Raw genomic sequence first — 12,260 nt, 5'->3', positions numbered from 1 at the left:
AGAGAGAGAGAGAGAGAGACAGAGAGACAGAGAGAGAGACAGAGAGAGAGACAGAGAGAGACAGAGAGAGAGAGACAGAGAGACAGAGAGAGACAGAGAGACAGAGAGACAGAGAGACAGAGAGACAGAGAGACAGAGAGCAGTTGTTGCTACACCTAAAGGCATGAAATAGAAGCAGAACCAACCAACCTTCCACACTAGTTCCCCCTCCCCTCCAATGCAACTCTTGCATGGGCCTGGGTGGCTGGGGAAGGGGTGACCAGCACGTGGTTGGGCATCTCTGCTGAGTGCTGTGCCCTCAGCTGGCTTATACAAAGCAGAAGGAGTCGGGGGAGCCTGGAGGCAGATATCATTAGCCAGCATTACTCTTTCAGACCAATTAACCTTTAGAGCTGCATTAAAGAAATTAGGTAGTGAGCATCCCTGCTTTCAGATGGGCCCTAGGGGTGGGGGCTAGGAGAGTGGAGGAGGGGAAAGGAGAGGAGAGGAGAGGAGAAGAGAGGAGGGAGATACTATGGAAGCGAGTGGTCAGATCTTGGGAACTAAGAGCCTGGAGAGCCAAGAAGAGGGAAAAGGAATGATTACAAGATTTTGAGCTGGGGTGACAGGAAAATGGCGGTACACAAACAGGAATTAGATAGAAGAGTGGAGGGGGCAGGTGAAAGGGAGAAGATATGAGTTTAGTTGACATGTTGAGCCCAAGGTGCCAGGGCAGCAGTTAGCTTTCAGGGGGGCTTGGAGCTCCAAGGTCATTCTCCCTCTCACTCTCACACACAGAGACACCACTAGACATGCCTGTTCCTTACAGTGTCCCAGTGTTGAACCTCTCTGCCCAAAGAGTGAAGCTCTAAGCCATCCTCAGGGTCATGGATGGATCAGTTCTGGTCTGAGATTTTGCCCAGGTTCAGGATCTTACCCAGGAATCCAGACTTCTGCCTCCCAGAGTAATAGATTCCTGACTCAGTAGTTGTAGTCACTGATGTGGGAAAAGGAGGGATGCCAGGTGGTGGCTTCCACCCTCTTTCTTTCTCTAACAATTTGTTCTCCCATAAACTCTCCTCTTTCTCTGTGTCTCTGTCTTCTTGTCTCTCTGGGTATTTTTATATCTTTGCTTAACTGTCCCCATCCATCAACAAGCATGTATCAGATATGTACCAGGCACTGTGCTAGGCTCTGAGGATATAAATGCAAAAATGATACAGTTCCTGCCCTCAAGGAGCTTACATTCTCCTAGGGGAAATACAAACCTGTTCACAGTTAAGTAATACCGTATGTTTAAGAAATAAAACCATTTGCAATAGGAAGAAGAGAGTAGGGTTACTATCAGCTGGGGGAAGGAGATTAAGAACAACCTTTAGAAAAGGAGTGCTGAGACTTGAAGAGAGCTTAGGGTCTTAAGAGGTCGAGGTCAGCTCTGTTTGCCTTAATCCACTGGAAAAGGAAATGGCACACCATTTAAAACATTTTAGTATTTTGTCATTGAACTTAGTTTTTAAAGCATGGAATCAGTCAAAGCTTATGATAGAAGTTTCTTCAATATCTACTTCATTTCCATATTTTTTTTCACTGCAATAAATACATGAACTTGAAAAAAAAAGGTGCAGATCAGGAAGGAGGGCATTCCAGGCATGAGACATGGTCAGTGCAAAACTCTAGAGTTGAAGTGCCATGTACTTGTAACAGCAAGGCAACCAGTTTGGCTAGAGTAATTGAGATCATCAGCCCTTCTTTCTCTTCCCAGGTCTTGTCTGCCTCTCTGTTCTCTTGCCATATCGCCTCTGTTTAACTCATATATATACATACATATATATATATATGTATATATATATATATAGTCTCTTCTCCATCTCTGTCTGTCCTCTCCTTTTTGTGCACATATTTCTGTCTGTTCTCTAATTTCTGCCCATTTTTCATCTTTGTCTTAACTTCTCTCTCTCCTCTTTTCTCATTTCTGTATCTGTCTGCCCTTCTCCCCAAATATCTCCCAGAGTCTTAGTTTCCTCATCTGTAAAATAAAGGGGTCAATCTAGATGGCCTTTGAGGACCCTCCCAGTTGCACATCTGTGGTCCCATGAGTTATCCTTCTTTTCTCTGATTATGGTCTTCTGATTCTTCCCTATTATTGCTATTTCTGCACCTTTTTTGGAGTCAGAGAGAGTTGAAGGGGTGTGGGATGAAAGGCAAGATCAGAAAGGAGGTTTGGGGAGGGAAAATCAGGGACTACAGATCACTGGGTTCTGGGGTGGGGGGTGAGGGGTGGGGATAAAGAAGCCAGTCTCATTAAAAAATTCATTTTGGACCCTTTCTCTGCTTGGCCCTTACCCACCATATCCCAGCTTTCTTGTCCCAACAGTGTAATCCATAGAAAGTACATCCCAAAGACTGAGGGATAAGTGAAGAAATAAATGGTATTCCACTAGTAGAACAAGTCCTGGAACCCCCTCCTAATGGTCACAGTCCCTTGAGGGGATTGGTGGCAACGATCCAAAGGCCAAGAGTGCCAACTGCTTCCCCACCCCCTACAGGGAGGAAGTAAAGACCTAAAACGGGCAGCAGAGGCCAGGACAACTGAGAGTGGATTGACAAACTGGGTACGAACAGAGGACAGCAACCCGGAGGCTGAGGAAGCTCATTCTGCTTGGCCCCAGAGGGCAGAACCAGCACGAATGAATGGAAGTGGCATCGAGGCAGATTTGGGCTCCATGTAAAGAAAAACTTCCTAACAGTCAGCTGTCCTCAATATGGAATCGACTGCCTCTGAAGGTAGTGAGCGCTCCCTCTCTGGAGATCTTTATGGAAAGCACACCTTTGTTTATTTTTCTTCATTTTTCATTTTTTTTGTTTTTTGATCAATAAGCATGCATTTTCTTCAAATGGGGTGTTCATAAAACACTTAGCACAGTGCTCAGCACACAGTAGGCACTTAACAAATGATTACTCTTTATATATAACAAAATGTATAACAAATAGCCAATTTGTCTATATCCAAAAAGGTATATCCCATCCTGAACCCCAAGTCCATCACCAGTCAGCAGTCACATATAACAGAGAACATTCTGGGCTTCCCCTTACCCCGTACCTCCTCCCAAAGAGATCAATTCCCAATTCAGTCAGAATTAACAATGTTGCAGAGGGGAGCACAATGATATGTGTTAGATCGCATGCTCTTCAAAGTGCCCTTCAGCTCTGAAAGTCTCCAGGTCTGTAAGAACCTTCACCTGAGAGAACTGAAATTGTCTGGTCTAAAGGAAGAAGACTTGGGTAGACCTGGTTGCCATCATCCAGTATTGAAAAGGCTGCCATCAAACTGTGCCATAGCAGAAGAAGCTACCTCAGGAGGCAGTGAGTTCTCCATCACTAGAAGTCTTCTGGCAGAGGCTGGGGGACCCCTTGTTGAGGATGTCAAATAGGAGGAGCAAGGGAGATAGGAGAATCAATAAGACATTTCAAATCCAGCCTCAGACATTAGCTGTGTGACCCTGGGCAAGTCACTTAACTTTTGTTTGCCTTAGTTTCCTCATCTATAAAATAGGGATAGTAATAATAATACCTGCCACAGAGGGTTATTATGAAGATCTAATGATATATAAGCACTTTGCAAACCTTAAAGCTATATAGAAATGCTAGTTAGTAGTAATTATAGTCGTAGAAGTAGTAGTAGTCATTCACGTTTGGGTTGTATTAGATCCCATCTGAGGTCTCTTCCATAGCTAGGAATATATGACTAAATGTGACATGTGGCAAAAGTCAGAGAATCTAACACCCCAAACTGTGTTTTGGGGAAGGGAGGGGGAAATAAGCATTTATATGGCACCTACTACGTGGCAGACACTGTGCTAAGCACTATACAAATATTATTTCACTAGATCCTTAAACAACCCTTCAAGGTACATACTATTATGATCTCCATTTTACAGATGAGGAAATTGAGGCAGGTGGAGGTTAAGTGACTTGCCCAGGGTCACACAGCTGGTAAGTGTCTGAATCTAGATTTAAAATTGGGTCATCTTGACTCCAGCTCCATGGGTCATCCATTGCACCAGAAGCCTCAATTTTCTCATCAGCATCACCAAGATAACAACATCCACCTGCCTGCCTTTTGCCTTTGTTTTGGGGGAGTGGTTTGCAAATCTTAATACCATCCAGAAATTCAAGCAATGGTTCAGAGGCTAGCTGAAACGACTGTGGATCTATTCTCCTGACTCAAGTTAAGCCTTAGTCCAAGTTTCCTCTAAGGGCCCTCCAGGGCAGGTGCATTTGCTGGAGTCCAAAGTGAGTTCTGGGCTTTATCTCCCAATCTCAGTGGCCCAGGAGTTATCAACAAATGTATTTAGTTTCAAAACCTGGACTACCTCCAAGTAGAGGTTGAGGGAATCAGGTTTATACAACAGAACCTCAGAGTTGTAAGGAACCTCAAGAGTTGGGCGAAATAGACAATAGAAAGAGACCTGGAGATTTTAGTGGGCTGAGTCAGCTATATGACATGGCAGCCAAAAAGTAGAGGGGTCTTATTGATCTTAGGCAGTATAGAGTCATAATATGCAGAATGAGGGGAATTACAGAACTGCTTTCTGCCCCCCATGACCTGCTCAGACCAATTGAGCTCAGTTCTGGGCATCATTGTTTAGGAAAAATATTAACAAATTGGAGTGTATCCAAAGGAGGGCAACTAGTATAATAATAGTAATAGTAATAGTAATAATAATATTGATATGATGCTTTAAGATTTACAAAGTGCTCTATCTCTCTCCACATACATATATGTGGAGAGTACTTTTTACATATATATACACACACATAGGTTTTAGATACAGATATAGTTTTATGAATATATATAGAACTATATACATATATAGTTATATATGTATATCTATATGTATGTGTAGAGTTTGATAGATGATAGATGGATGTATAAATAGATGGATGGATAGATAGATGATGGATAGATGGATAGAGAGATAAATTAGATGGTGGATGGATAGATGGATGGACGGATAGATAATAGACAGATGGATAGATTAGTTGATAGATGGACAGATAGATTAGATGATTGATGGATAGATAGATTAGGTGATGGATGGATAGATAGATGATAAATGAATGGATAGAGAGATAAATTAGATGATGGATGGATGGATAGATATCTAGATAGATAGATGGATAGATAGGTGGATAGATGGATGGATGGGGGGGGAGATAGGTAGATAAATATAACTCTCACAAAAATCCTAGGATGTAGATGCTATTATTATCCCCATCTTACAGATAAGGAAACTAAGGCTGAAAAAGGTTAAGTGATTTTTCCAGGGTCTTCTGAACATCAAGTCCATTTACCCCTGCCACCAAGACTGGAGACCATGTTACACAAAGATCATTTGAAGGCAATCAGGAGACTTATCCTGAAGAATAGAAGACTGGGGCAGTGGGCAGGGAAGTGGGGGAATTGCATCACAGTCTTTTAAGAATCTGAAAAGTTGCCATGTGGAAAAGAAATTAGTATTGTTCTTTAAAGCACCAAAGGACAAAACTAGGAGCAATGGGTCTAAGGTACAGATTTCAACTTACTATAATTAGTAACCTCCTAATAATTAGAACTGCCCAAGGGGCAGTGCAACATCATGGGAACATTAGAACTGGAGGTTAGGAATCTAAGCTATGACTTCTCTGCTATTTACTCTTTATATAATCTTGGCAATGACAACTTTTTTTATATCTCAGTGTCCTTGTCTATAAAATGAAGGGGATGATCCCTAAAGTCCCTTCTAATTAGAAAGCCTAGCATCCCATGGACAATGGCAGTCTGTCTATGCACTGCAAGGAAGATTGGACTCAAAAGGTTCCTTCCTGCCCTGGGATTCTGGGATCCCCACACAGAGATCCCACCTTGGGACCTCTATGGGAGAGAAAACAATCCAAAAAGAGATTCTGGTCTAGGACAGGAGATGGAAGAAAAGTGTGTGACTAGACTGTAGTCCCCATATGGGTGGCTGGGGAATAAAGGGCAGTGACTATGGATGAGCAGGTCCTCTAGGATCACCATGGTGACTCTCCTATGTACATGAGATTGTCCCTCCCTCTATCTCCAGGTGTGCCCATGCTATCCGTCCACCCCAAGGGGAAACAGAAAGGCTGTGCTGGCTGTAACCGGAAGATCAAGGACCGATATCTCCTGAAGGCCCTGGACAAGTATTGGCATGAGGACTGTCTGAAGTGTGCCTGCTGCGATTGCCGGCTGGGAGAGGTGGGCTCCACGCTCTACACCAAGGCCAACCTCATTCTGTGCCGCCGGGACTACCTGAGGTAGGGAGGGACCAGGGCAGAAAGAGGAGGGCAACCTGGGGAGGGGAGGACAGCTGGATTTCACAGAACCATAGAATACCCATTTCTCTCCAACTGTCCTTCCTTGGCCAAAGATGTTAAGGCCAGGAGACAGGTAATAGCAGAGGTTCTGTGGAGAGAGCATAGAACTCACGCATCTATTTGGTATAGGTAGTTCTCCAAAGACTGTTTGGTCAGTTATTTGGCCAATTAACATTTATTAAACACTTACTGTTTGCCAGGGACCATGTTAAGCCCTGGAGATAAAGAAAAGAGGCCGAAAACCAGTCCTTGGCCTCCAACTCACATTCTAGTGGAGGAAATAGCATATAAACAACTATAAACTGGAGATCATTTCAGAGGAAAGGCACCAGCAGTGGGGAAGGAAATTAAGAGGAGGGGGGAGAAGTTAGGTTCTAGAAAAGCTTCTTGAAGAAGATAAGATTTGAGGTGAATCTTGAAAGAAGCCAGGAAAGCCAAGTGACAGAGGGTAAGAGGGAGAGCATGTCAAGCGTGAGAGATGACTGGTGAAAAGTCATGGAGTGAGGGGTATCTAGGTGGCTCAGCAGTGAGAGAGCCAGGCCTGGAGACACAGGCCCTGAGTTTAAATCTAGTCTTGCTTCCTAGTTGTGTGACCCTGGACAATTCATTTAACCCAGTTGCCTAGCTCTTACCACTCTTCTGCCTTGGAATCAATAGTATTGATTCTAAGACAAAAAGTTAAGATTTTTTTTTAAAGAAAAGTCATGGAGTTGGGAACGGGAGTGTTGTGTATGGAAAACAGGCAGACCAGTGGCACTGACTCACTCAGTAAAGAGACAGGAGTCAAGTGAAGGCTGGAAAGGTAGGAAGGGGCCAGGTTGGGAAGGGCTTTAAAAATCAAGCAGAAGATTTTCTGTTTGATCCTAGAGGTAATAGGGAGCCACTGGAGTTTATTGAATAGGAGAGTGATGTAGTCAGACCTGTGATATGGGAAGATTACTTTGGCAGCTGAATGGAGTTTGGGCTGGAGTGGGAGAAACTTGAGGCATAGAGAAAAACCAGCAAGTTATCGCAATAGTAAGGACCAGTGCCAGGGTGTGGGAAGGAAACCAATAAGAGAAACAGCCTCAAATAGATAAAAATCTGAGATTTCTCTTTTTGAGGCTGTTTCTCTTATTGGCTTCCCACACCAGGGCAGCAGCAGCTTTATCAGAAGAGAAGGAATGGATAGGAGAGATGTGGGGGAGGTATCACCAAAAACCATCATAACATTATTAATAATAATAGCTAATATTTAGATGGGACTGCTAGATGCTAGAGCGGATAGAGTGCCAGGCCTGAAGTCTTCCTAAATTCAGATCTGGCCTCAAGCTCTTAGCTATATGACCATGAGCAAGTCACTTAACCCTGTTTGCCTCAGTTCCTTCATCTGTAAAATGAGCCAGAGAAGGAAATGGCAAATTACTCCTATATCTTTGCTGAGAAAACCCCAAGTTATAAAGAGTCAGACATGACTGAAAAGTGACTGGACAACAACAAAATATTTATATCATACTTTTTATGTGCCAGGCACTGTGCTAAGTACTTTCCAATCATCTCATTTGATCTATAGGTGTGTGCTATTATCCTCATTTTACAGATGAGAAAACTGAGGCAGAGGTTAAGTGACTGCTAGTAAGCACCTGAGGCCAGAATCATGAACTACTCACCATCAACTTAGAAACTCCCCACTCGAATATAAAAGCTTTTCTGTGCCCTCTATTAGCACCATCAGCCACTCACAACCCAACAGAAACCCCTACTTGTCATGGAAAGAGTATTGGATTTGGAGTAACGAGTCTTGGATTTAAATCCCAACTCTCCCTCTTAACCTGTCTAAAACTGGGTACATCTCCTCATCCTCCTGGGCTTTCTTTTTTCATCAGTAAAATGAGACAGCTAAGCTAGATAATTTCTTAGGGTGCTCCCAGGTAAAATCCTTGATCCCACAAACTTTGCAAACATTCTGTGGCCAATGGCATGGGTCTAATCCTCATATGTTATGGTTTTCAGGCTATTCTCTCTGGGTCCCACATCTCAGTGCTAAGTAAAGTACTCTAGGCAAGTAAGTCAGTCAAGAAGCTCTTTTTTTAACTCTTGTCTTCTTTCTTAGAATCCATATAAGTATCAGTTCCAAGGCAGAAGAGCAGTAAGGTCTAAGCAATTGGGATTAAGGAACTTCCCCCAGAGTTTCCTTTTTATACTGATTTTAATGAATTGTCCAGGAAAGACAGTCTGGGGTTTCTTTAAAGTGTGTGTTCTGTGACAAAAGCTTATGAAGGTCAGAGGAAAGAGTGCTTGAACTCCTCACATAAACTCATTTTAAGGTTGGTTAAGATGAAAACATTTGGACTAGCCTCCACTGGACAAAGCAATTTGGATGATTTGTAAGTCTCACTTCCTGCTTCACTGACTCCTTTTTGTATCTGATGGGTTCAGAGTAGGATGCTAGGAGTAGAGAAGGTATTTGTGCCCAACATAAAGCCTTATATTAGTCTGTCCCTAATCCATCATTGTTTAAAGTAGGAAATATCTGAAGCCAGATTTGACCTCATTTTCTCCCAACTCCAGGTCTGCCACTCTATCCCTTGAGCCAACTAGCTGTCCCACAAAGTATTTTTGAAATATTGGCATTAGGGAAAGCCCTAGAAAAACAAATGCAAGTAGAATGACAATCCTTGCCCTCAAGAAGCCTATATTCTATTGGAGAAAGACAATATATAAAAAGAACCTGAAAAGGGTGGGGGACAAAGATACCCAGTGCTGGGGCATGGTAGAAGAAGTCTGTAGGACAGCATTAATAAGAAAGAGGTCAGAGGAATGGGGCTATCTCCATCATTGTGGACACTATGCCTCTCAAAATGGAGCCTGAAATCATCCCGGCTTTTCTAGTTGCCCCACGGGTCCTATTTGCCTTGCAATCCACTAAAACTACTGTGTCCATATCACACTAATTGTTACCAACTGTGCCTCTTCTTGCACAGTTGATTTCTTATACCACTGCGTAGGACTTTACATTTATCCTCTCATACATTGTATCTTATAATCCTGTATTATATTGTATCTTGTAATCAGCCCATCATTCTTGCCTATGGAGCTCTTTGAGGGCTTTTTCTTCTGTCATCTAACAATTTTGCCATTTTCTTTCCCAGGCCGTAGTCTCCCCACCCCCACCCCACCCCTGGAGCCCAGAACCTGGCTAAATAAAGGTCCCTTCTTGATTAAGAGGGCCGATTGCTTCTCTTCTTTCCAGCCTCCCCCACTGCCCCATGCCTAACCTCAGCCCTTGGAACTGAATCCACATTCAGGGCTGCTCTCCCTCATCAGCTTTAATTTGGGCCACTCCTGACATCACCAGCCCGGTGGAGCCAGACCAGCTGAATTTTAGTGTGTCTATAAACCAAGGAAAATTGTCCTTGGCTCAGCTCCTGCATTTAGATTGGCTGCCGACAATGGGGATGGTGAAATTCAGGGGAAGAGCCATTAACCGTAATTACCACCACAGGCTAAGGGTTTAATTGTGCTCCATTTTAAATCTTGGGGCCGCTGCCGCCACCTTATTTACAAGCTGCTTCTCTCCGGGAGCTCCATAAGGAGAGAAGATTTACATGGGCACTCTGGGCTTTTAAGTTCCTGTCCCTTTTGGGGGAGGGGGATAGCGAGGGAGAGGATGGGGGAAGGTTTAAGTGAGTGGGAAAAAAATAGCCTGTGACTCACTCTTCCTGGCCCAAGAGGGTCACCAAAGGCGGAAGGGGCTGGAGAAATCTCCCATCTCTCCTGGAGACTAAAGCTTCTCTCTAGTAGCTAAGCACACAGACATTTCTTTTTCATAGAATATAAGAGCTGGGAAGGATCTGAGAACTTGGAATATTAGAACTGGGAAGGGATCTTAGAAGACAGAATGTTAGAGCTGGAAAGGACCTGAGAACATGGAATGTTAGAGCTGGGAAGGGATCTTAGAAGACAGAATGTTAGAGCTGGGAATGATCTGAGAACTTGGAATGTTAGAGCTGGGAAGGGATCTTAGAAGACAGAATGTTAGAGCTGGAAAGGACCTGAGAACATGAAATGTTAGAGCTGGGAAGGGATCTTTGAATATGAAAATCTGGGAAGGACATTAGAACAAAATATATCAGGACAGGGAAGCTCTTTAGAACATAATATGTGAGAGCTGGGATAGACCTTAGAATGTAATATATTAAAGTTGGATAGGATCTTAGGACATAGAACATCAGATCTAGAATGCAGGATTCTAAAATGTACAGGGAAAAAAAAACAGATCATGGACTCTCAGAGCTGAGAGGTCTCAAAATATTAGAACTAGAGAACAGCTTGATGGTCCTGAAGATAAAGCACAGGACCTGAAGTTCAGAGGAACTAGGTTCAAATCTGACCCCTGGCCAAGACACTTAACCCAATTTGCCTAACCCTTGCCCTTCTGTCTTAGAATTGTTTCTAGGAGAGAAAGTAAGGGTTTAATTATATATTTTATATATACTTATATTTAATTAAACCCTTACTTTCTCTCCTAGAAACAATTCTAATGTATATATAATCAGAGCTAGGAGGTTCTTCATATAATGTCAGAATTGAAAGGACTTTAGACCCCAAAATGTAGAATGTCAGAGTTGAAAGAGATTAGACCCATGGAATTGTGGTCTTAAAAAAATTACTTTCATAATTGCATTTTGATTCTCATTGGTTTCCTTTAATAAGTTTCATTTTATGTATTTTAAAACCCTTTTCTAAGAAGGGGTCTATAGACTTCATCAGTCTTCCATGGCATGGAAAAGATTCATTTTACAAATGAGGAAAAGAAAGTCATTTACCCAAGATTTCCACAGGGAAATCTAGCTCTTCAGAGCGAGGACATGAATGGAGAACCCTTGACTCCCAGGCCAGAGGTCTTTTCACTCCAGAAAGCTCTTTGTAGACGCTCTTCCATGATGAAGCTAGACTGAGTTTAACATCTCAGGGGACTGGAATTGGACCCTCCCCATGGTCCCAGCCTTAAGCCTAAGCCAGGAATCTTATGCAAACACCCCAACGGTTTGCCACAGGGTTTTCCCTCAGACCGTGACAAGGGGCCAGGTGACCAGCGGGTCGAATGGGGATGGGGGAGGGTGAGCTGCCTGCCCTGTTGCCTAAGCTGACTGTTTAGTTAAGTGAACATCTGTCCCAGCTTCCCCAGCTCTCAATCGAAGACTCTCCGCATTTGGAAAGGGGAAGAAAAGGCCTGTTTGGACACGCAGATGCCGTTGGGGCCCTTTGTCCCAGCTAATCTGGAGAGTAGGCCGCAGCACTGGGCCCTGATGAATAATGGATCCAAACAGGCAAGGGCCTGGCATTGAAGGGGACAAATCCGGGATTAAGCACCGGCTCTAAGTCCATCCCCAGGCTTTCCTGCCTCAGCTCAAATTTGGAGAAAAGGAGCCAAGATAAATCTTTGCCCCTTTCACCAAAAATGATGGTGGGGAGGAGCTCGGGAGAAACTCTGGGAGCTGGTGGGCCAGCAGGAGCCCAAGGTCAGTTCATTACTTGTGGAAAGTGAGAAGATGGAGAGAGGTGGACCATTCCTAACAGCGAAGGTGACTGGGAAAGATCAGAGGCCTCCCGGGTGATGCCCTCTGGGCTCTCTGACCTGAACGTGAAGGATTTTCAGAGAGCTAGGCCTGGCTGATGCTCCAAACAGATTTTATTCTGCCTTGTAATTATTTATATGTGTATATATATATATAACATATAGCAATAAATATATAATATATTATAAATATTTACATTATTATAAATATAATACACTATAAATATATAATGTTTATATTATATAATAATATATAAGAATAAATAAATATATGTAATTGTTTACATAAATATACATATATTTATATAATCAATTATATAAATAAATGAATGAATGAATA

At 43.0% G+C, this 12,260-nt stretch overlaps 1 protein-coding gene across 1 annotated transcript in view; it reads left to right on the top strand.

Annotated features, from left to right (window-relative positions):
* The window catches only part of LMO1 (LIM domain only 1), a 63,705-nt gene that overhangs the window by 36,043 nt on the left and 15,402 nt on the right, over nucleotides 1–12,260 (top strand). The window contains exon 2 of the mRNA XM_044681812.1: nucleotides 6,087–6,300. Within this exon, the coding sequence (XP_044537747.1) occupies nucleotides 6,087–6,300 (214 nt within the window). The remainder of the gene's footprint in view (nucleotides 1–6,086; nucleotides 6,301–12,260) is intronic.

Source organism: Gracilinanus agilis, chromosome 6 (assembly GCF_016433145.1).
Source record: "Gracilinanus agilis isolate LMUSP501 chromosome 6, AgileGrace, whole genome shotgun sequence".
NCBI classification, from domain to species: Eukaryota; Metazoa; Chordata; class Mammalia; order Didelphimorphia; family Didelphidae; genus Gracilinanus; species Gracilinanus agilis.
Note: the sequence above shows the minus strand (reverse complement) of the source record. Positions and strands in the feature narration are given on the sequence as shown.